The sequence below is a fragment of the Sebastes umbrosus genome, chromosome 16, assembly GCF_015220745.1.
Source record: "Sebastes umbrosus isolate fSebUmb1 chromosome 16, fSebUmb1.pri, whole genome shotgun sequence".
NCBI lineage: Eukaryota > Metazoa > Chordata > Actinopteri > Perciformes > Sebastidae > Sebastes > Sebastes umbrosus.
The window spans coordinates 13,217,162-13,238,187 of NC_051284.1; the positions used below are offsets into that span (position 1 = coordinate 13,217,162).

The 21,026-nt window shown below is 40.3% G+C and overlaps 2 protein-coding genes across 19 annotated transcripts in view; one reads left to right on the top strand and one right to left on the bottom strand.

The window, feature by feature from the left end:
* Positions 1–2,776: 2,776 nt before the first annotated feature.
* On the bottom strand, positions 2,777–6,070 carry LOC119474363 (formin-1-like). Its single transcript, XM_037746362.1, has 3 exons — positions 5,917–6,070; positions 3,050–4,665; positions 2,777–2,951 (listed from the first exon to the last, which is right to left on the bottom strand). The coding sequence occupies exons 2-3, from the start codon at positions 4,575–4,577 to the stop codon at positions 2,854–2,856; spliced, it is 1,626 nt and encodes a 541-aa protein (XP_037602290.1). The 5' UTR covers positions 4,578–4,665; positions 5,917–6,070; the 3' UTR covers positions 2,777–2,853.
* A 4,732-nt stretch (positions 6,071–10,802) lies between these two features.
* The window catches only part of LOC119474286 (ryanodine receptor 3-like), a 121,582-nt gene continuing 111,358 nt past the window's right edge, over positions 10,803–21,026 (top strand). For all 18 annotated transcript variants that reach the window (XM_037746204.1, XM_037746211.1, XM_037746206.1 and 15 more), the window contains exon 1: positions 10,803–11,136. In XM_037746204.1, the coding sequence (XP_037602132.1) occupies positions 11,089–11,136 (48 nt within the window). In that variant the 5' untranslated portion in view covers positions 10,803–11,088. The remainder of the gene's footprint in view (positions 11,137–21,026) is intronic.

A 21,026-nucleotide genomic window follows, 5' to 3' on the forward strand; every position in this document is an offset into this window, starting at 1 on the left:
GCAACAGACTGAGAGAGACACTCTATTTTAGCCTGTTTATGCAGAATCCACTTCATTATCTGGATGAAGCTGACCCTTGTCTTCACCGGGTGGAACAATGTTGCATGGCAGGGCAATTTGTGTTGAATGACAGCTAGCAGGGAGAGTGGGGTGATCTACTCTTCTTGCTCTGCAGTCTGCACTGATCAGTTTCATATGACCTTGCAGGAACGTATCGGGTAATCTGATTATGGTGTTGCCCGCCTGCCATATGTCAGACAATAAAATAAGTAGGGAATGAAGGGAGGGGGGATAAATAGAGAGAGAAACAGAGACACTAAAGGCTGATTGGACTGAAAAGTGATGTTATAATAGCAGCTATAATCAATATTTTAAAATGACAGTGGATCAGAGTGATGTGAAAATGTTGCTTTTAGTGAAGAACCCACAGATAGCAGCCGCTGCCCTTACTCAGCTCTAGAGAGCATTATAGTGTCTCTTAGCTTATTGTTTTGGTTTTCTGGCCCACAACTTTACTGTTTTGGTTTAGTCTCACCGCTCTCATCATCATTTTCAGCCACAGGCCAACGTAAAAGCTCTAAAAAACCCATTGTTCTATAAACCCATTACACTACCTGCTCAGCACCAAATAGCAAAGTTAGTGGCTCGCTGGTGAACACAGAGGAGCATTTAGCTGCTTAAAAGCCAAACAGTTCCATCAGGAACTGGTGAGGACCAAAACAGAGATAAAAGGAGAGTGAATATTGCATTAACAAGTTGCCTTCCACTTAAAAGGTGATAATATGTCAGTGTATTTGCAGCTTGTTTCCGCTGCCCCCAATTAGGGCTGGGCAACATATTGATATTAAATCGATATCGTGATACGAGTCTAGATATCGTCTTCAATTTTGGATATTGTAATAACGCATAAGTGTCTTTTCCTGGTTTTAAAGGCTGTATGACAACAAAGTGATGTTATTTTTTTAACTTACCAGACTGTTCAAGCTGTTCTATTATTTGCCCTTACCCACATTACTAATAATTATTTATCAGAAATCTCATTGAAGATCGAGTGAAGATTTTGTGAAAGCATCTATAGTCAACCCTATAATATCGTTGCAATATCAAAAGAGGTATTTGGTGAAAAAATATTGTGATATTTGATTTTCTCCTTATCATCCAGCCATACCCCCAATCTATTATTGCAGGTTTTAAGTTTCTTGTGTGGCTTTAAAATTAAAAAAAGCACGAGAACAAGCAACACAAATGCTGACGGTCATAAATTATCGTGTAAACACACATGAAACAACCACATCCACGCTTTAGTAAATGCATAGGGTATTCTGTTCCACATGGAGCAAACAAAGAGAATATGTTACTTTAAAATGACCATCCCCGTCTGCATAATCACGTTCATTAATAAGCAATGAGCTTCAATAAGAACGCGCAGATTAAAGAGCCTGGATCATAATTAGTTCGCCATTTGCAAACCATGAAGGGCCGGGGCTTCACACCGACCCACTTAGCCTCTTTCGGCCGGACCCTGTGATGTTCATTTATCTGTGTTAACGTCTGAAGTGTATTCAATGATCAAGCAGCATCTACTAAACAGAAAAATCGACAGAAAGGATCCGTTTTAAGATTAAAGGTTTAAGCCTTCACTGAGAAGCATTTGGTTAATATGATGAAGGCAACAATGTGAGTGTGTTTTGCTCTGTCAGAGTCTCATATAGACAGTTTATGGGTTATAATATCATGCAGTTACATCTGATGAGGACTCGGGATATTTGCCCGGGCCCATGCTCAGGAAATAAAACAAACAGTGCTCATATGGTCACTTTTGACATTCACAAGAACACTGAAATTAATATAAAAAAGAGGCGTGGTCTGATGTGTGTGCATAAATGTTAATGGTGGCATCTGTGTCAGAGATAGTGTCGTTTCAATGGGAATTGATCCAAATCATCTCCACATGAGTAAAGCTGGGTTAGCCACCAGTTAGTTTAGCTCAGCTCTCCTCCCTCCGGCTGCTGCTGAGCTGAGCATCGGTTGAGGTGGCGTGCTGGTCTATGATGTCACAACTCAAATACTCATTGACGCGCAGCTCCTGAGTTAGCGGTAAAACTGTCTACTACACCAACCATTATCCACGGTCTATTAGTAAATTGCATAATCAATGGAGGGCCATCTGTTTGCTGCGGCAAATTAAAGCAAAGATTGTGTCACACTGACTGAAAGGGATGATTAACTACACTACAGAGGTAGATAATGCAATAATGCTTGTGACTTGCAAACATTCTGGATGTTGTATGTGTATTTAAAACCATTTACTCTGTCATACATGTGTATACAATGGTACAGATTATGGAAAGAGGAAAAGAGTTGTGCAAATAAGGAAACTCTAATCCTTTTTCTCTGTAACCCCTGTGTCCCTGATCCTTTTGTCAGTTTCCTGTGAACTGGAGAGGATGTGGGGTTTAAGGGGAGAGACAGCAGATCCCTCAAATTGGCAATGCTTCAGTTAACACGGCGCTCACGAGAACCCTGGTCAGGTCGAACCCCCGTGTCAACTTTGAGCCTTTGATCTGGGACACTCCCACTAATCTCTGCCTTCCCCGGCTGACGGCGGTGCTGAGAGGGTTAAAGTGGATCATCAGCGAGAGTGTTCTCAGGCCCTGTTTGCCCCTTGTACAACTCTGCTGGGTACTTTTTAATTTGTGGTCACACGTCTAAGCCAAGAGGAGAACACGGCAATTAAAAACTAAACAGCACAGGACTAGCAGAGGACATTCTGGAAAGCAATGCTTATTTAATAGAGTAGCAAGGTTATTAGATAACAGCCTGGGTGACAAAGTAAAAGAAAATGTTTGTCAGTTACAATCCTGCAGAGTAATTGCTGACACACACTTGAATCTCTCTCAAGGCATCTCTTTCTTGTTCTATTCTTTGAAATCCAGCAACAGCAAATGCCACTAAGATGATAAAAGCACTTGTGTCAACTTTTACATCAAGGCAACATGAATCAGTGTGTTCAAAGTAGTAGGAAGCGATGTGATTTCTAATGTCTCACCTGTTGTTGTGGAGTTGCTGGAGGAGTTCCACTTGCAGCTGCTGGGCCGCCTGCTGAGGTTCAGATCCAGACGGGTGACGGTCCGCTTGTTGCCGTTCTTGTCGATGACCTCGGTGAAGATCTTGGGCTCGTCCGTGTTGCTGGAGCTGTCTCGCTCGTTGTCTACGTCCTTATCTGAGAGCAGAACAATGCGGTGGTTGAGCTGTGGGCTTGCCTGCTTGGAGGACAGAGGGGACAGGATTGGGGACATGCTCTGGAGACTGTTGGAGGCGGGGAAGGATGTGTTGAAGACCCCGGCGAGGGATGGTGAAGAAGGGCTCTTTGTGTGGGGTTTGGCGGGGGGGTAAGGTGTGGAGGTGTGGGATAGGGGCAACCGGAGCCCCTCCGAAAGCTTGTTACCTGTCTTTGGTCCTTTCCACTCTCCATACCCTTGCTGGCAGCTGCTAGTCCCAGGATGCATCCCGGCCCTATCCTGGCTTGCATGGTTGACATGTTGCACTCTCCCTTCCACATCCTGCACTTTGGCCACCACCCTGACCCCTGTGTTACTCCGGCTGACTTCACCATACAGCTGTTGAGCGGATTTGACCGTTGACGCGTTCCCAGATAATGTCTCAACCAAGGAATCAGACCTCTTGACCGGTCGAAGGTTGCTGCCGCTTTCCCGTCGGGTCAGACCCTCCATCAGGCTGCAGAATGACGACTCATAACCCAGCTCACCGTCGTACTCGGAGAAGCAGAAATCACTGTCGGGGTCAAATGTCCGGTTGTCCTCCATGAAGTCCCAACCTTCACGGAAGGGTTCTTCCATGGGCAGGATGGGATTACTGACCGCACTGACATAGGAGCCGGTGACTGGGCTGTCGGTGACATGGCCAGAGGCCGGGGTACCTGGGATCTGTTGCATTACTGAGGCTGAAGATGACGATGCATTTTTGCGAGCAGGATGCTGAGTAGATCCACTCGTAACCTTCTTCCTCATTTTGCTGTGCAGGAAATCCTCGGCGCTGTCGAGCTTCTTGCCTCCCGACTTCTTCAGCTTTTTGCTCTTGGATGCGGCTCTCTTCTGCTCTGGAGACACAGTGAGAGAACAGTTGTTGCTGCTGCTGCTGAGAACCTGACCTCCAAGGTGAACCTCCTGACCCTCCATGTAATCCTGGAGTTTCCCATCCTGGTTACCCATCCTGACTTTGACGGAGCAATCCCTACACAGCGATAAGAGGTCCGCCAGCAACTGGTGGTGCTCCGCCGCCAGCCAGCAGAGCTCTGCAACTGCCTCCTTTGTTGCCTGCTGGGAGATGAGGAGTTCGCCTGAGGAGCCGGAAGACTGGCCTCTTTGTTCGGACGCCGCGAGATCCTCCTTTCCCCGGTCATGGTCATTACCGGCCCTTCCTGAATGAGGGGCGCGGCTCTTGTACTTGAAGCCTGGGGCCCGCCTCTTGGGGAAATACAGGCTGATGGTGCTTAGCTCACGGATGGGTGCATATAGGAGCAGCACGGTGTGGGTGCCCTCCATGATGGGTGCCATGGTAATCACTCAAGCCCCCAGACGGAGGGACTGGGCTTGGACTGCAGGGGAGGTTCTCTGGCTATTCATCACCTGGCCTGTCCAAACACTGTCAGAGAGAAAGTAGCACACAGCTGAAAACACGTCCAATAACATAATAGATATCCCACCCACCCCCCACCCCCCACCCATGACAATACCCAGAGGGCACTCAAAAAAAACAAGTGTACAAAAATAAATATAAATAAATAGATAAATAAATAAAATAAACATAAATCATTATAAATTGTTAGAGGTCTAGGACAATACACCCTATCATCTAGGGCACTGACATGCATAAAACAAGCACAGGAGATAAGCCGAATAGTTGAACACAAAGACAAATCAGGGGTCCTTCCCATGTTTCGTTTGAAATATTCCTGGTAAAATACATACACACATATCCTTTATCTATCTATCTATCTATCTATCTATCTACATACACACATATAAATACATACACATACATACCCACACATACATCAAACTTTAATCAGCAACTTTAATGCACTCCTGATGCCAGACTGTTTATATTGTTGCATGAGTTCAAGCTTTAGATAAAATATAATCTTTACATTTTCAACATAGTATTTGGATACTAATACAGAGCTACTTTTGAAGCATACAGTACCAATACAAACTGCTCCTATCCCTATATGGGCCCTCCATATTTCACTGTCAAACCCATTTGTTAATTAAAAACTAAACATGCAAAATGCAGCACTGGCACAGTGATCCTATTACACAATCACCTTCCTAACAGTATCTCATCTTCATCCTCCTCTCTGGCCATTGTTGTATGAGTAGATGAAACATTTCTAAACCGCATTTCATCAACATTTCACAAGCTGCTGCCGCATAAAAACCTTGAGTGTGTCAAACAAGGTGACGACACATGCAGAGAGCCCAGTGCCATGGCTGCAGTTTGATGATGTTTACAAGCAAAACAAACAGGCACACATTTTTTTGCATGTGCTTCAATGGATTCCCTCATCTGGCGACATGTCTGAACTGTTTACATCATAACATAATCCCGTGGGTTACTGTCACCTTGCAACAAAGCCCCTAGTGCAGTTGTCAATGTTAAAATGGCAGCATAGTTGCACTATCCTGCGAGTTTAATGCAGCCCACTGCAACTGAAGAAATACCCTATTATAAATTAAAATGTAATGCATAAAACTCCGCATTAGCATCATGTCAAGCTTCACTTCAATGTCATATATATCTAATTGGAGGCTGAAACTATATTACAATCAACTGCACCTGCAGCAGGTAAAAAAGCACAGCAGGACTTTTGTAAAAATATAAACAGTTACTTACCCGATTCAGTGGCATTGGCAAATGATTCTTCACATCTCTCTCTGTGCTGCAGCCAGCCTGTGCTGCTCACAGCTGCTTCACAGGGCTTGTCTGTCGTGATTGACAGGAGTTTGGTCCAATAGATGAACTCAGCGCTGCTTTGCTGCTCTCTGATTGGTTGCTTAGTGTTTATCCACGGCCCACATATTTGAGCCAGTGCAGCTGCAGCTTGCAGGTAGGCCATGTGATGGTGTTTCAGTCTGTGCATCCTAAAGAGAGGGGGCGAAGGTAATGGCTCAAAATAATTTAATTTAACAGTCAGTTTCCAGTATTTCCCAGGCAAACATTAGCATATTGTTGTGCACGCAGAGAGATAAGTGTATGTGGAAGTACCTGCTGTTTTAAAGGCCCGAGGTGGTGCTATTTCCTACGAAACAGAGACATCTAGTGGCCAACATGTGCATCGCTGTTATACCACTACACTGTCTCAATGCATAACAGGATTTTCTTGAATTATATATTAATCTCCGCCTAGAGGACGTTATGTTATCAGTTATATTTGCATTTCAGGGAGCAGGATATACAATACAATATTGTACTGAATTTGTCCTTATTTACATACTGTGGGAATGACATTAGCACCTGCCAACTGCCAAATACAGGGTAAATGTTGGTTGTGGCAGGTAGAAATTACAGGTCACCTGCCACCATGGCAGATATGTTTTCCTTATATTAAGAAATACTATTTAAAAAAAGAAATTCCTATGTTTGAAATAGTCAGGTATTAAAGTTACATGATATATTCCATATTTATACTGTCTGTTACTAATTCAATGTTTACAATTCTAAAGCGTTCTACATAAATTTCAGAAGTGGCAGAAAATTGAGTGGCCGGTAGAAATGTTCAGTGACCTGCCACAGTGGTAGGTGAGGAAAAAACCTGATTTCAGACCCTGTATACCACTACACTGTTTCAATTCATAACAGGATTTTTTTTTAATTATATATTAATCTCCGCCTATAGGACGTTATGTTATCAGACCAGTTATAATTGTGTTTCAGGGAGCAGGATATCTCAAAAAAAACTTTTTTTGTGGTGAATAATATTTTATTGAATTTGTCCTTATTTACATACTTTGGCATACTGTCATATTAACCTAGATTTCAGACAGAAAAAAAGGGAAATAGTTTAAGAAAAAAAACATATACATATATTCAAGGACATACAGAGACACACAATTTATTTATACTTCAGAGATTTCAATGAAATGTGGTGGAAAGTTATGCAGGGTTGTGGAATTGCTTTTGTAACCTTAGTTACTGTACATATTATATTTTTGGATTATTTTAATTACTTAAGATTACTATATTCATGTATGTTGTGCGTGTATGTATGTATGTATGTATGTATGTATGCATGCATGTATATATGTATGTATGCATGCATGCATGCATGTATGTATGTATGTATGTATATATATATATAATTGTAATATTGAAATATTTTTAATATATAATTGTAAAAATAATATAAATATAAATAAAAATAATTGTAATATATGAATTAGTATATAATTCCACATTGTTCCACAATATTATTGTAAAATTAGATTTATTTTTGTGAAGATTTATTTTGTAGATTACCTTCTCAGGTGTATTGAAATAATTTACAAAATTGAATGAATGGTTACTACATACATTTATATATATCTTATTCTGTTCTTTAAATTAGATTGGGATCTACCTAACATGGCACACCTTGCCTGTATTTTTTATTAAAGGTCCCATATTATGCTCATTTTCAGGTTCATACTTGTATTTAGTTTTTCTACTAGAACATGTTTACATGCTGTAATGTTCAAAAAAACTTTATTTTCCTCATACTGTCTGCTTGAATATACCTGTATTTACTCTCTATCTGAAAATCTCTGTTTTAGTGCATTTCAACGGAATTGCAACGGAATTGCAACAGAGTTGTGTTGCCTGGCAACAGTTTGGGTCCATATTTATTTCCTGTCAGCTGATGGCATTCACATACGCTGCAACAGGAAATAAACTGGGACACATTTAGAATGTTTACGTTTAAAACCGTGTAATGGTCTAAATATTGTATATTTGTGACATCACAAATGGACAGAAATCCTAACGGCTTGTTTCAAACGCACAATTTCTGAATACGAGCTGTGTGTATTTCTCTGTATATTGAGCGCTTCGATACTTTCACAGTATTTATAAAGCACTTAAACCTGCTTTATAATATAAAAGACATGAAAATCTTACTCTTTACAATATGGGACCTTTAAAGCACTTTAACTATTATTGTATTGCTATATTTACATGTGTAACTATTTCATGTCCCCTTAGCCTAAGAGCCTAATTTCAGTTCCTACCTGTCGTTGTTTAGCGGGCTGCAGGTGTAAGTGTAACAGACTGGAGAACGCTACCAACCCAGAAAGTAGGGTTACACTTTAATAAATTGACTGAAATACTTTAGGTGAATATTACAATGGGTGGTGAAATACGAATGTTATCATTGGCCAGGCTGTTTCAAACGGCTGTTAATTGGGCAATAAAGGCAGGAATGGAGGAGGGTCATTTGTAATCCTAAAGGGAGGAAGAACAACCTTAACAGTAGATATGATGAGTAAGGGAGCAGGTATTATGTCACAGCCTTGACACTAGAGGGCGGCATCGCATTATGATAAGGGAGTATTTGTATGTGTTTATTTTATTAATTTAGTTGTAGAGATGAGTAGGCTTCATTGTGGCTAAGCTGAGGGTCAACTTTGATTCAACAGTGAGTAACCAAAGACAAGACTCATCACTGTGGTCACTGTATTCAGTCCACAGAAAAAGATAAATGAACTTACAATGCATTCATTAATTTTTTATTGAGGTTTAATCTCATACAATGTTTAATAATTTAATGGCTATTCATCCAATCATAATGTTTTAAATAGTTAAACACATGTTTAATTAAATGTCAGCTTCATGGGCTCTATTCATGAAATGAAGGGAGACTGTTCACTCAGATATCACCCTTTTCTCTCAAATAATGTAGCCTCGTAGCCTATATAAATAATAGGAGTAATAAATGATGGCTACATCATAGCAAACACCATGTGCAGATTATGTTTTAGGGCAAAAGAAATGTCATTTTGTAGGCTAATTATATTGTAGATTTGTGTTTGATATTGGAGGATGTTTGCCTTTGTTTTTTTTCCACTTCAACAGTGGTAATAAGACATATGTATGTGTGAAAATGTGTAGAAATATGTGTATGCTAATGTTAAACTAATATATACACACTAAAGGTATACTTACTCTGTATAGTAGAAGAGGCATGTCTGTGCTGTGGGGTGCTGGCCATGGTGCTGATCTGGACCAACACCAGAAATAGCAGCTACCATTAAAGCCGCAGTGGGTAGAAATGGAAAAATATTATTAAATTATATTATAAATTATTATTAAATATTATTAAAAAAATGAAAATTAATAAAAATGAAATGCAAAAATAATACATTTTAAATTTAATAAAAATAAATACATAAATAAATAAAAGGTAAAATTATAATATAATAAGGGAATTGATACAAAGATAAATAAAGAAGCAAACTAAAATGTAAGAAATGGAGCAAATGTGATTTAAAAAAGTTATTTTTATAAAATGGTCACTATATCCTGACAGTAGTGTATGAGACAGCTAATCTGAACAAAATTGAAGGTGCCTCTGTGTCGTCCGGTGTCCTCCGATGCTCCTATTGGCATCTGCAAGATTTCACAGAACGGAGGAAAACAACCAATCAGAGCCGAACTGGAGCCTTGCCGTCTCTGAGCAGCTGTCAATCACTCGCAAACTACGATCAAACGGTCAAACTAGGCAGCGCTGATCAAATATGAATCAATATTCTGTTACTGTAATGCCTATTTCTCACCTCAAATGTTTTTAGAAACATCTTGTAGTGTACTGTTTAGCTGTAAAATTAGAAAGTTTATGACGCAGCCGCCATGTTGAGATCAGTTGAGGAAATACCAAGCACCGCCTACCAGCCGGAGCACAGCCAATAGGAACGCTCTCTCTCTGAAATGACCTGTGATTGGTCAAAGTCTCCCGTCACGGGCTAGATGTTTTTAAAGCCTGAAAACAGAGCCAAGAGGAGGTGCAGAAGTCTTTCTCAGAACACTTGAATTACAATATGCTGAAAGGTTATTATTTGCCCAATTATGCCCCAAAACTTTCTGCTTACTGAAGCTTTAATTCCCTGCATATTGTCGATTTCATTTTCACCATGTTTTCTGTGACTCAGTAGTTTGGAGATATAGGGCGAGAAAAACAAAAACAAACCTGTTAGAGAGTGAAATTAAATAAATAATAATTAAATGTAATAATATAATACATATACATTATATATATTTTAAAAAAATTAAAATAAATACAAATTTAATGCAAAAATAATACATTTAAAATGTAATAAAAAAAACACATAAATAAATAAAAGGTAAAATTATAATATAATAAGGGATTTAATACAAAGATAAATAAAGAAGCAAATTAAAATGGAAGAACTGGAGCAAATGTGATTTAAAAAAAGTTATTTTTATAAAATGGTCACTATATCCTGACAGTAGTGCATGAGAAAGGTAATCTGAAAAAATTAAGGTGCCTCTGTGTAATTAGGTATTCTATATATATATATATATATATATATATTACATTTTATATATATAAATCAATTTTCATCATTTGCATATGCTTTGGCAATATGTACAGCGTGACGTCATGCCAATAAAGCCGTTTTAATTGAATTGAATTGAATAGAGTGATTATCTCAACGCGTTGAATGCTCTTTGTTTGAATCTTCGCGCCGGGTTGTATGAACACGGTCTGCCGGTGACGTCGCAGATAAAGACCCCGCTCCGCTGCTGTTACCTCGGCTTCACGACTTCATGGTGCTGCTTCTTCCTGCTTCTCCTCCACACACCGTCCCTACCGATGCTGACACACACTCCTCCTCCTCCTCCTCCTCCGGGCTGTGCTTGAGCACACAGTGGGGTTTGAGCACAGAGTGACAGATGCTGCGGTAGTCTCTCTCTCCTCCGCTGTATGGCCGTGGATTAGCTATATATGCTAATATCGATAGGAGAGAGGAGCCAGCGGAGGCTTGCCGAGTCTGAACAGGCTCCTTTGCAGCCATGGCTGAAGGTGGAGAAGGAGAGGATGAAATCCAGTTCCTCAGGACTGTGAGTACATTTGCACTTGCAGCTCTGGTGTCTGTGGAAATAGCTCTGTTTTTACCTTGCATGTGTGATTATTACTGTCCTATTGCCTGTTGTGCACTTGTCTTTCCTCCCAGTGGTTGTTGCATCCTCCAGCCTTTGATAACCCTTCTGCCTCTTCTTGCAGATGTTATAGAGGCGGTGATAGTGCTCTATTGTTTTTTGCGCATCGCATCTCTCTGACAAGCTATTGTCTTTTTCTGCAGTGTGTTTTCTCTCAAGAAGTTGACAGCACTATATGTCCCATGTAAAACTTACATTATGCACCTTGCACCTTGCTGGTATAGTCACAATTGTCTAGACAGGTTGACATTTCAAAACACTGATTTAACTTTAAATCACTTAATTACTTGTTTTTGTAGCATCACTTAAATCTCTTGTGTGCAGTGTGCATGCTGTTTTATAATATATTCAAAACGTGCAGTGTATAGACTGCCTGGTCCAGACAGTCACCAAAGGGTTCATGTGCAGCAGCAAGATTCAAGATTCAAGATTCAAGCCCTTTATTGTCATTATGTAGTACAATGAAATTAGATTGTGACAATCCCATAGGTGCTAATGAAAAGATAATACAATAAAAAAGAGAGTGCACTATAAATATAAAAGATAATACAATATAAAATATAAAAATACAATATGTATATTGATGAGATGACAGTTTTGCCAGATTATTGCACAAAGTGACCGTCAGATAATTATATAATTATTGCACAGCATCATATAAATATTGCACAGAGTGATCAGCATGTTATTGCACATGTCCGTAACAGTAGATTTACAGTATTTACATTGCAAAAGAGACACAAAAAAGGTAAGCAAAGGTCTATACACATGCACATTTATTTGTAATAAATACAGTATTGCTGCACTGGAGCCAGGTTACGAATGCATGTCTTACTTGTTGGACATAAACCCAGTGTAGACAGGCTGTATGATATGCTTATAAAAAGAGGCTATAATATAGTGTTAAACAAGCTGCAGACTATTTGCTCCTCTTGTCTTGACAGTACAGTGAAAATATGTGCCACTTATTAAAAATGCATTTCTTAAGCTGAAAATGAGTGTTTAAGATTGGAAATGTCTGGCAAGTGGTTGTACAGAGAGAGAGAGAGAGAGATAGAGAGAGAGAGAGAGAGAGGGAGGAACACTTTCCACAGTTGACAAAGATAGATGATGACATGATGTGCTCATCTATGGTAAAATGCATTGAGAGGCATATCATGTCTGAAAATACACACTCGTCTAGGACAGATGAAGGAGCAGAGCGAGCGCTGGAGGTCTTCCAGAAAGACCCCGAGACAGTAGGAGGTGTTTGGTTGCACATATCACTGGCACTGCTGCTTGTGGTTTCCCTTTTTTATTAAGCTGCTCACAGATGCGCAACCTGCTGTATTGTTACGGAGACAGGGATGTTCTTGTTTTTATGTAAATTATAGACATTTTTTAATGTCCAGGTTTCAAAACACATTTTTACAAGGCAATATTTCTTAGTAATCAACCCAACAGTTAACAGTGTCAACAGAGATGTAAGCAGACACATGCATCTTCATAACACTAGCTTTAGGTATCAGATAAACAGCATACAGCAGGTGATGGATTCTTGATTATATGGCAGTGTTTTGGCACTGAAAGGCTTGCCTATCCTCAGGAATGGCAGTGATCTTTAAAATGCTCCTTCCTTTCACTCAGAAAAAGCTGATACCTCGTCCTTATTTGTCCCACAGCCCCCCAACCTTTTAACCACAGCACATAGAGGTCACCACATCAGCATGCCTGCCACTCAAAAAAACAAGCTGACATTTCAGCACCACTTCTCCTCTTTTTCTGGGTTTGAACTTAAATGCCACCAATCGACAATCAGGATTTTTTGAGCCTCATGAGAGTTGTGGATTTAATCGTTTTTGCTAGCTTGAGTGTTTTTGTTCCCATTTTGTTAGAGCATTTTTCCCCCAGATGTGACGCGGGGAGAGGAATTGAGATGCCATTGACTAAAAGGAAACTGCTGTTGCTTTTAAAAAAAGGGCTTAGCAGCAGCTTGTTGCATCCCTCCACACGGGGAAGCAGCTGACAGGCTGGATGGTGTTGGGATGGGGGGGGCGCAGTGAGCGAGCTCGGTGTTCATGAGTGTGACAATGTGTGTGTGTGTGTGTGTGTTGAATGCAAATGCGGAGCTGTAGCTGTGTGGTGCAGTCAGGCTGCACCAGACGTGCCACAGCAGTGCACAGTGCAGAAATTATTCATCAGTCCCAGCAAGGCACGGCTGAACTACTCTGTGTAGAGGAACAGAACAGATACGCAAGTACATGCACACATATATATACATTTATCTACAGTACATGACTAAAGGCAGTCCTGCAGAAACAAATGCTCAATTGGATGCACATATGTCAATTCAAAAACATACATGCATATATATACACACACACACACTCTAAACTTGCTTTTACATCGGTGGCACTAAGTGGCGAACAGTCTGAGGATATGTAGAGGCAATATATTTTTTTGCCGGCATCCAAATGTTGCTTGTTATTGGAGTCAAGGAGCTTGATAAAGCAGTTCACAAACTGCCTTTTCTCCAACAGCACAAAGTAATTTCCCTGGAGTGGTAGCAGAAATTACCCCTGCCGGACTGCTGCCTATAAAGCCAACTCAGTGGGAGGAAAGGAAAGGAAGAGAGGGGAAAGAGCGAGGGTATCTCAGCCGTGGGTAATTTGATGTTACTGGAAGAGGAACAGTGTTGATTGTGAGTTGGGAGAGGCAGAAAAAAAACTGTTTAATGTCAGAGGTGGCAAGGGGGCCGCACCGACACTTTAATAAGGCTGCATATTCTACAGGAACTTTATTCGTCCTGTTTGGAAATTGGATATGTCCTTAGATACACAAGCTCTAGCAGCACTGGCTTCATTATAAGCAGTATATTGAATAAAATATCAGCTTATGGCTGCTCGTTATGTAAGAGTAGTTATCCAAATGAATTGCTTGCCTACTGTGCGTTGGGCCATTAGAGAAAGAAGAGGGAATCGTCACAAACTTTTGTTCTTTTCTCACTCTGCTTTTTTGTTGTTTCTTGACAGAAGGCCACTTATTAGTAAAAACAGGGTACAGCCCGCGGTGTGACCATCAATGCACACAGGCGCACACGTTGCTCTCTGTTGCGAGGATCCCCGCTAGGCGAAATATCAGATTCCGGTGATCTATTAGCAGTTCGAGTGGGAGTAGCGACTTTGAAAAGGCCAGACTAGGGCTGTGACTAATGCACTGTGGCAGCGTTTGGCTTGTTTATGTGAAGAAGGCACCGGTCTCACTTTGCATCCAGGCGATGACTGTCAGTGCGGCAGCAAAGATGTGATGCAACGAGCCAAACCGGCAGACCAAAACATTAACCACATCAAAGAAAAAGCATAAGACGGTGAAGCAGTGAAGTGTTAATTTTGGCTGTGCGATGTGCCCGTGACACCAGTGCCAGAGCTTGCTGCCTCCTCACCCACTTATGCCTCTGTGAACACCATGCTGGGTGTCCCTTCCTTGTTATTTTGTTGCTCTTTTTTGCTCTTCATTCCCTTTCAACATATTTTGCATTTCACTTTTTCCTGCTTTTATCTCTCGTAATCTCCCTGTGGCTCTTATTCTTCTCATACCCATTGTGATCCATTGCTTCTTTGCATGTTATTGACATGTGCTACTATGTGTATCTATGTATATTGAAATGGTGATGTGAGAGATGCTGTGAGAGTGGAGGCTGCATCTAACAGCTCCATGCTGACCCAGAGGCAACCAAAGGTGCCCTGGATCTGCAGTGTGCAGCACTATAAAACTGTATAGAAGCATCCTTAGTTAGGCCAAGTGTTCTGGGTTATTTCTGACCTTTCATCACAAGCCGAAAAACTAATTTCTCCAGTGTGTCCTATATCTAAGTTGTTGGTTGCATGGTTTCAGCGCTACAAGTACGCCCGACTCGTTCCATATTTGGCTCCTCCTGTTACTCTGTCACTTGCCCTGTGTATAATTATTAGAGATCACCATGAAATTATTCCAGCTGATGGGAATTCAGTTCAGCACATCATCGTATTCTACTTGACACTAAGGAGGGGAGCTTTAATGTTATTATGATGAGGTCTGCTGTCATTTCATGGTTGAATTAAAAAAAGTAATGGCTCAGTTTCGTCAGTGACCGAAAGGCTTTTTTGAGCATTATGGTATAGATTTGACCGCAGAGATTCACTCCGAAATAACTTTGTGAGGAAGTGATATCATGAAAAAATCTTTTCATGCAAATTGTGACAGGGAATATTGTCTTGTCTAGTGTTTTTTTTTTTGCATATGTTTTTACCAGCTGTTACTGTATGTTTTCTTAGATGCAGAAAAAGACTCTCTTTATTTCTAGATAATTGATTTATTTTTGACATACTGTCAAGGGCAAGTGTGAAATTAAATGATTTATAGTGGTTCTTTTCCGAGACGAGTTGCATTTAAAACTACTCAGAATGCAAAGTTATATCATCATGTATAAGGCATGGTATTGATCAAATACATACCCTTTTTCTGCACTGCACATATACTTTCAAATCCCTACTGCAGTATTGATTTCCCTCATATCTCCCATTAACATCACCTGAGAGCTCATTCAAAAAGCTCAACTTGCAGAAAAGTAAGTTGGTGTAAGGTTCAGTGTGGCAGTGTTGTTCAGAAGAATGCTGTTTCTCTGTGTTGCGTGATGAAGATGGACAGATAAGATAGGCCTGTGATGTAGAGGGAATTAAGCCAGCAGGCCTGCCCAGAGACAACCCAGTGTAAAGCTGCGGTAATGAGCTATTGATCGTGCCACCAAATGAAGAAATTTCCCCCAGTAATGTCAGTTGCATGCAGTAAGCAGGCCTGATTGATTTGGTGTTTCAGAGCATGAATGTTTAATAAGGCAGTGTAGGAAGCTTCCTCCCAAAGAAGACCCCGTTGTTCTGTTCTCTTTGGTTGTAGACCTCCAACGTGTCTGCCATTGATGTTTGCAACTGTAGAATCAGAGGAGGGCAAGCCTTGATGTGACAGTGCTGAAAATCCATTAACTGATCATCTAAATTGTAGGGTTGTCAATCGGTTAAAATATTTAATCGTGATTAATCACATGATGGTCCATAGTTAATCGCGATTAATCGCAAATAAATCGCACATTTTTGATCTGCCCAAAATGTACCTTAGAGGGAGATTTGTCAAGTATTTAATACTCTTATCAACATGGGAGTGGGCAAATATGCTGCTTTATACAAATGTATGTATATATTTATTATTGGAACAACAACAAAACAGTGACAGATATTGTCCAGAGACCCTCACAGGTACTGCATTTAGCATGAAAAAATATGCTCAAATCATAACATACCAACAGGCAACATCAGCTGTCAGTGTGTCAGTGTGCTGACTTGACTATGACTTGCCCAAAACTGCATGTGATTATCATAAAGTGGGCATGTCTGTAATGGGGAGACTCGTGGGTACCCATAGAACCCATTCTCATTCACATATCTTGAGGTCTGAGATCAAGGGACCCTTTTGAAAATGCTAAAGTTTTTCCTTGCCAAAATTAGTCTAAGTTTGGAGCGTTATTTAGCTTCCTTTGTGACAAACTAGTATGGCATGGTTGGTACAACCTAAAAATTGCAAGTTGTGTGAATGCGTTAAAGAAATTAGTGGTGTTAAAATTAATTTACATTAACGTGTTATTAGCGTTGAATATATTCCTTGACCCAAGACAGTTTCCCTAGGTAAGTAAGCAAATCATGAACAAAAAAATAAAACGACAAACAACCAAAGATAAATTAATTCAGAGGTGTCATGCATAAACTTATACTAAACAATGCAGAAAACTCTATTTCTTGTATGTGGGAATACTTCATCATATACAAAAATGTCCTCATATACAACATCAATATGTTATTTTTCATGTACCCAGCATCAACATTATTTAATTATTAAAAGATGTTAAACCCCAACTATTAAAGTATTACACCTCAACTGTGCAATGCTTCAGTGATGATCAGTGTCAAGCCACTTTTGAGAAAGACTTGAATGAGTTCATCCCTCACGCTATAGTGTGTATATCTAGTTAGAATCTGAATGAAAACAATAACCAGATTTACTGAAGTGAACTATATTAACAGTTCAAGTCTGTCTGTAATCAGAAATAAAAAGTTAAAATAAGACACATTTACTACTTTTCAAAATCGTATGCAAATCTATGCCTGACAAACTTTCACGCCTCATCAAAACTCATGAAAGTTTAATAATTACATGTCAGCATTTGCATAAAGAAAGGCTTCCTGACAAGTGATTGGACTGGACTGACATACTTGTTCAAGTGAATGAATAACAACAACCACTTATTTGATACCCCTTTATGTACAATAAGTTAATTGTGATTCCCACCAGGGACACAATAGCTATTGTACACAGACCAATCCTTTCCTGGCACAGGTCACTTTATTCAGAGGCAAAATGTTTTTTCTCCCTTATCTTTACAAAGAGCACCGATGTCGATGAGTCATAGCCCTTTTGGTTCTTTGTAGCTCCTTTTGTGCTTTGGCCACCTCCTGATATCCACGGTTGGCTGCTTTGGACCAACAACAATGCAGTGTAATTAATCCTAGAAGCTCCACCGACAGCATACAGGAAACATGCAAACATAACATTGTTGCACACCACTACATTACTTTCAAACAGGGCTGCTCATCTTGTTGGAAATGGAGGCTATATTAGGAAATCTGTGTAACATCACGCTAGCCAAATTAATGTTTGAAGCATATGTTGAGCACAATATCTAACACATCTACTTAGAAGACGCTGTGTTAGCCGGTTAGCTCTATGTATCCTGCAGTACATTAGCACTACCGCTGTTTGGTTCAAAGCTTTGGTGCTGTTCTCTGTTTCCTTTCACCTCTTGCCATCTCGTTTAAATTTTACCTCAAAAATACCATGTGTGCATTTGCCACAGGCTCCACTTGCAGCAGCCACTGTTAACCTGTTGTTAGCTGCTGCCTCCTCCATAGCTAGCAGGGCCGTCTCTGCTTCTCTGCTTCTCTGCTTCTCTTTGCCATCACTTCTTGGCAGTTAATGTTGGCTCACACGTTCATGTATTTCTGAATATGCTGTACTCCAAAAGGCTGTGGATATCCGTTAGTCACTGGTAGTAGAACATATGTTCCCTCCAAATTTTTTACTGTTTTTTTGTTTTCTCACCTTTCCCTCTAAAATAATCTCTTTTTTCGCTATGACTCAGAGCAGATGAGTGCAGGTACATTCATAATACGTAGCACTCAAGCACCCAGGATGTGCGCCGGTCGTTGATCCCGACTTTCGTAGTGGCCAAACGGCGTTACTGCAACTTCCGTGTCAGTCACGTGATGCATTGGGCCCAAAAATACTTTTCCCCATAGACTTACATTGGGAAAGAGACGTCTGTAACTCAGCGGATAATTTATTTTGAGGTGAATCAACTTTCCAGTACGAACACTCTAATAGCCCTTATTTAAAAAAATGTAGTTTTTAAAGTTGTAAAACGCACTAATAGCTGAATCCAGAGTTATTTCCCTTCCTCCGTTCATGTTAGTGAGACCCAGACCGAGGCAGGAGAGCAAGCCGTGGCGACGGCGTGACGTTGGGACCTCGTGACCGAGTCATGTGACCGAGCGGACGCTACTGCGCATGTCCCATGTGCCCAAGATCCGGGTACTTTTCCAGACAGAAGTCGAGCCATTTAGGCTTCATGTGAATGAACGGGGTCTGTCTCCAACGCTGTGTCCAGTTCTCTTAATACATCCATGGTAGCACTGCCCTGGCTGTTGACTTAGTTTTACTTTCAAAATAGGGATGTACCGATCTTTTTCAGTCCAGATACCAATAGCGATACCTGGGCTTTGGTATCGGCCGATACTGAGTATCAATCCGATACCAGTGTTTAATTAATAAGCTGCATGCCTCACTGTGTGGAAGTGACAGGGATCATTCTTTTTATGTGTAAGACAACATCAGCCTTGACTTAAACGTTGTTTTCCTAACTTTGTAAAACAAAATAACAAGGTAACAAAATAAATACATAGATTGAAATTTACTGCATTATTTTTTATTATAAAAAATAATAAATTGTACACCAGCAACTTGCTAAAAAATCTTTAAAATTAACAGGAATTACAATTCAAGTGTAAACGTTTTTATTGCAACAACAATTTAAATTCAAGTCTATAATGTATATAGTATATATACATAGAATTAAATTGAATAGATCGGCTCCATTGTCACAGATACCAGATCCAGCTAATTGAGTCAATATCGGCCCGTTATCCAATCTGGTATCGGTGCATCATCCCTATTTCAAAATACTGCAAATGGTTTACCTGAGTGATGTCACATCCTTTGATCAAATTACCTGCCCTGACCTTAAAGGACACATTGATATGTAGCTAGCTTAGGTTAGCATAAAGCCTGGAAGCAAGGGGAAATGGCCTCTGTCAAAATGTTAAAAAATATATACATGTAAAATGTTACTAAGTGAGCTTTAGGGGCGCTGTTGTAGACAAAAATGTGAGTTTCAGAGACTTTGTTTCCTGCATTCTGGTGACTTAAATATTTTAATTTTACTTTTAATTCTCAGGAAAGAATACAGAATAGTTCGCCCCTCTGGCGTAAAATTGTCTGCCCCTGCTTGAGTTATTCATTCTTTTAGTACTGCTATTGTTCTCCCTGTCTCTCATTCACTGAAGACTCTTTCAGACACAACGCGACAATGGCAGCATTGCGCTCTGAAACCCATTATTACTACTGGTGTTGTCAGGCTTTCTCAGTTTTATCTCTTGTTTTCTCAATCATTTGATGAGGAGTCGCAAATCAACCACATCAACTACATCCTCCTCCAAGGTGTCACTGTTTGCTCCCATTATACCCAAAACAAACCAGAGAATCACCTCCTTTAATTTGCTGCAGGGTTGGCTCTAAATCCACCCAGCGAGAAAAAGTTTGGCTCATTTAAAACTTTCTGCCAGATATTGACCAAACAGTGTACAGCTTTCTGTGAAGATCTATTGTAATTACTTATGTGGACAGACAGACTCGTGTAGTAGAGCAGACATCTGGTGATGGAACTCAAATGAACACAGTTACATAGTTATGTACTAAACATGAGGGGCTGATGCAGTTTCAACCAAACCAAGAGGAAGTATCATATTTATTAGTTCACTTCCTGAGAACATATCTTTCACAGTAAATGTTGTGCAACTGAAACATTTTATGATTTCAGTACGTGTGCGACCGACAGCCCTGTTACCACAGAAACAATGTCGGTTATTCAAACATTTTACCAGGTATAAAAATTAAAACGCTCACTACTTTTGGTCGTGCTTGTGAATCATTCTCCTCCTACATAATGCAGCTCTGGTATCTGCCGTAATTATGTCCAATGTTCTGTGTCCCCACTGTGCCCCTAATAGGCCATTTAGAGGAGTGTTTACTGCCGCAATCTGCTGCTGCTGAGGCTCACTTTGTAGGAGAAAGTTAAGTGTTGAGTTGAGTTTTTTAAGCAAACCTTCACAGTCTTCTGAAAATGTAATCCCGGATTGTTATGCTGTGGGCGATGTACTCCCAGTGCCACCGGTGCATGTTAGTAAAGCATCTTATTGACTTCGCTGAGGCTGTGTAATTGAGTAATTTGCAGGATCTTCACACATAGGTGCATCCGCTGCTACAACAATTGCTGTGTTGAGAAAATCCAGTGATGTTCCCCCTCCAGGCGGGTGCCAAAGTCTCGGCCTTTTCATCTGATATTGACAACGGTGGCGTTTCCCACCTCATAAAAGATTCATACGTCTTTAACA

Bases quoted from the DNA above. Each gene is read 5' to 3' on its own strand.
- LOC119474363 (XM_037746362.1), bottom strand. From the start codon at position 4,577: ATGGCACCCATCATGGAGGGCACCCACACCGTGCTGCTCCTATATGCA. The intron at 2,952-3,049 runs GTGAGACATTAG...TTATCATCTTAG, and splicing joins CAGCAACTCCACAACAACAG to TGGCATTTGCTGTTGCTGGA.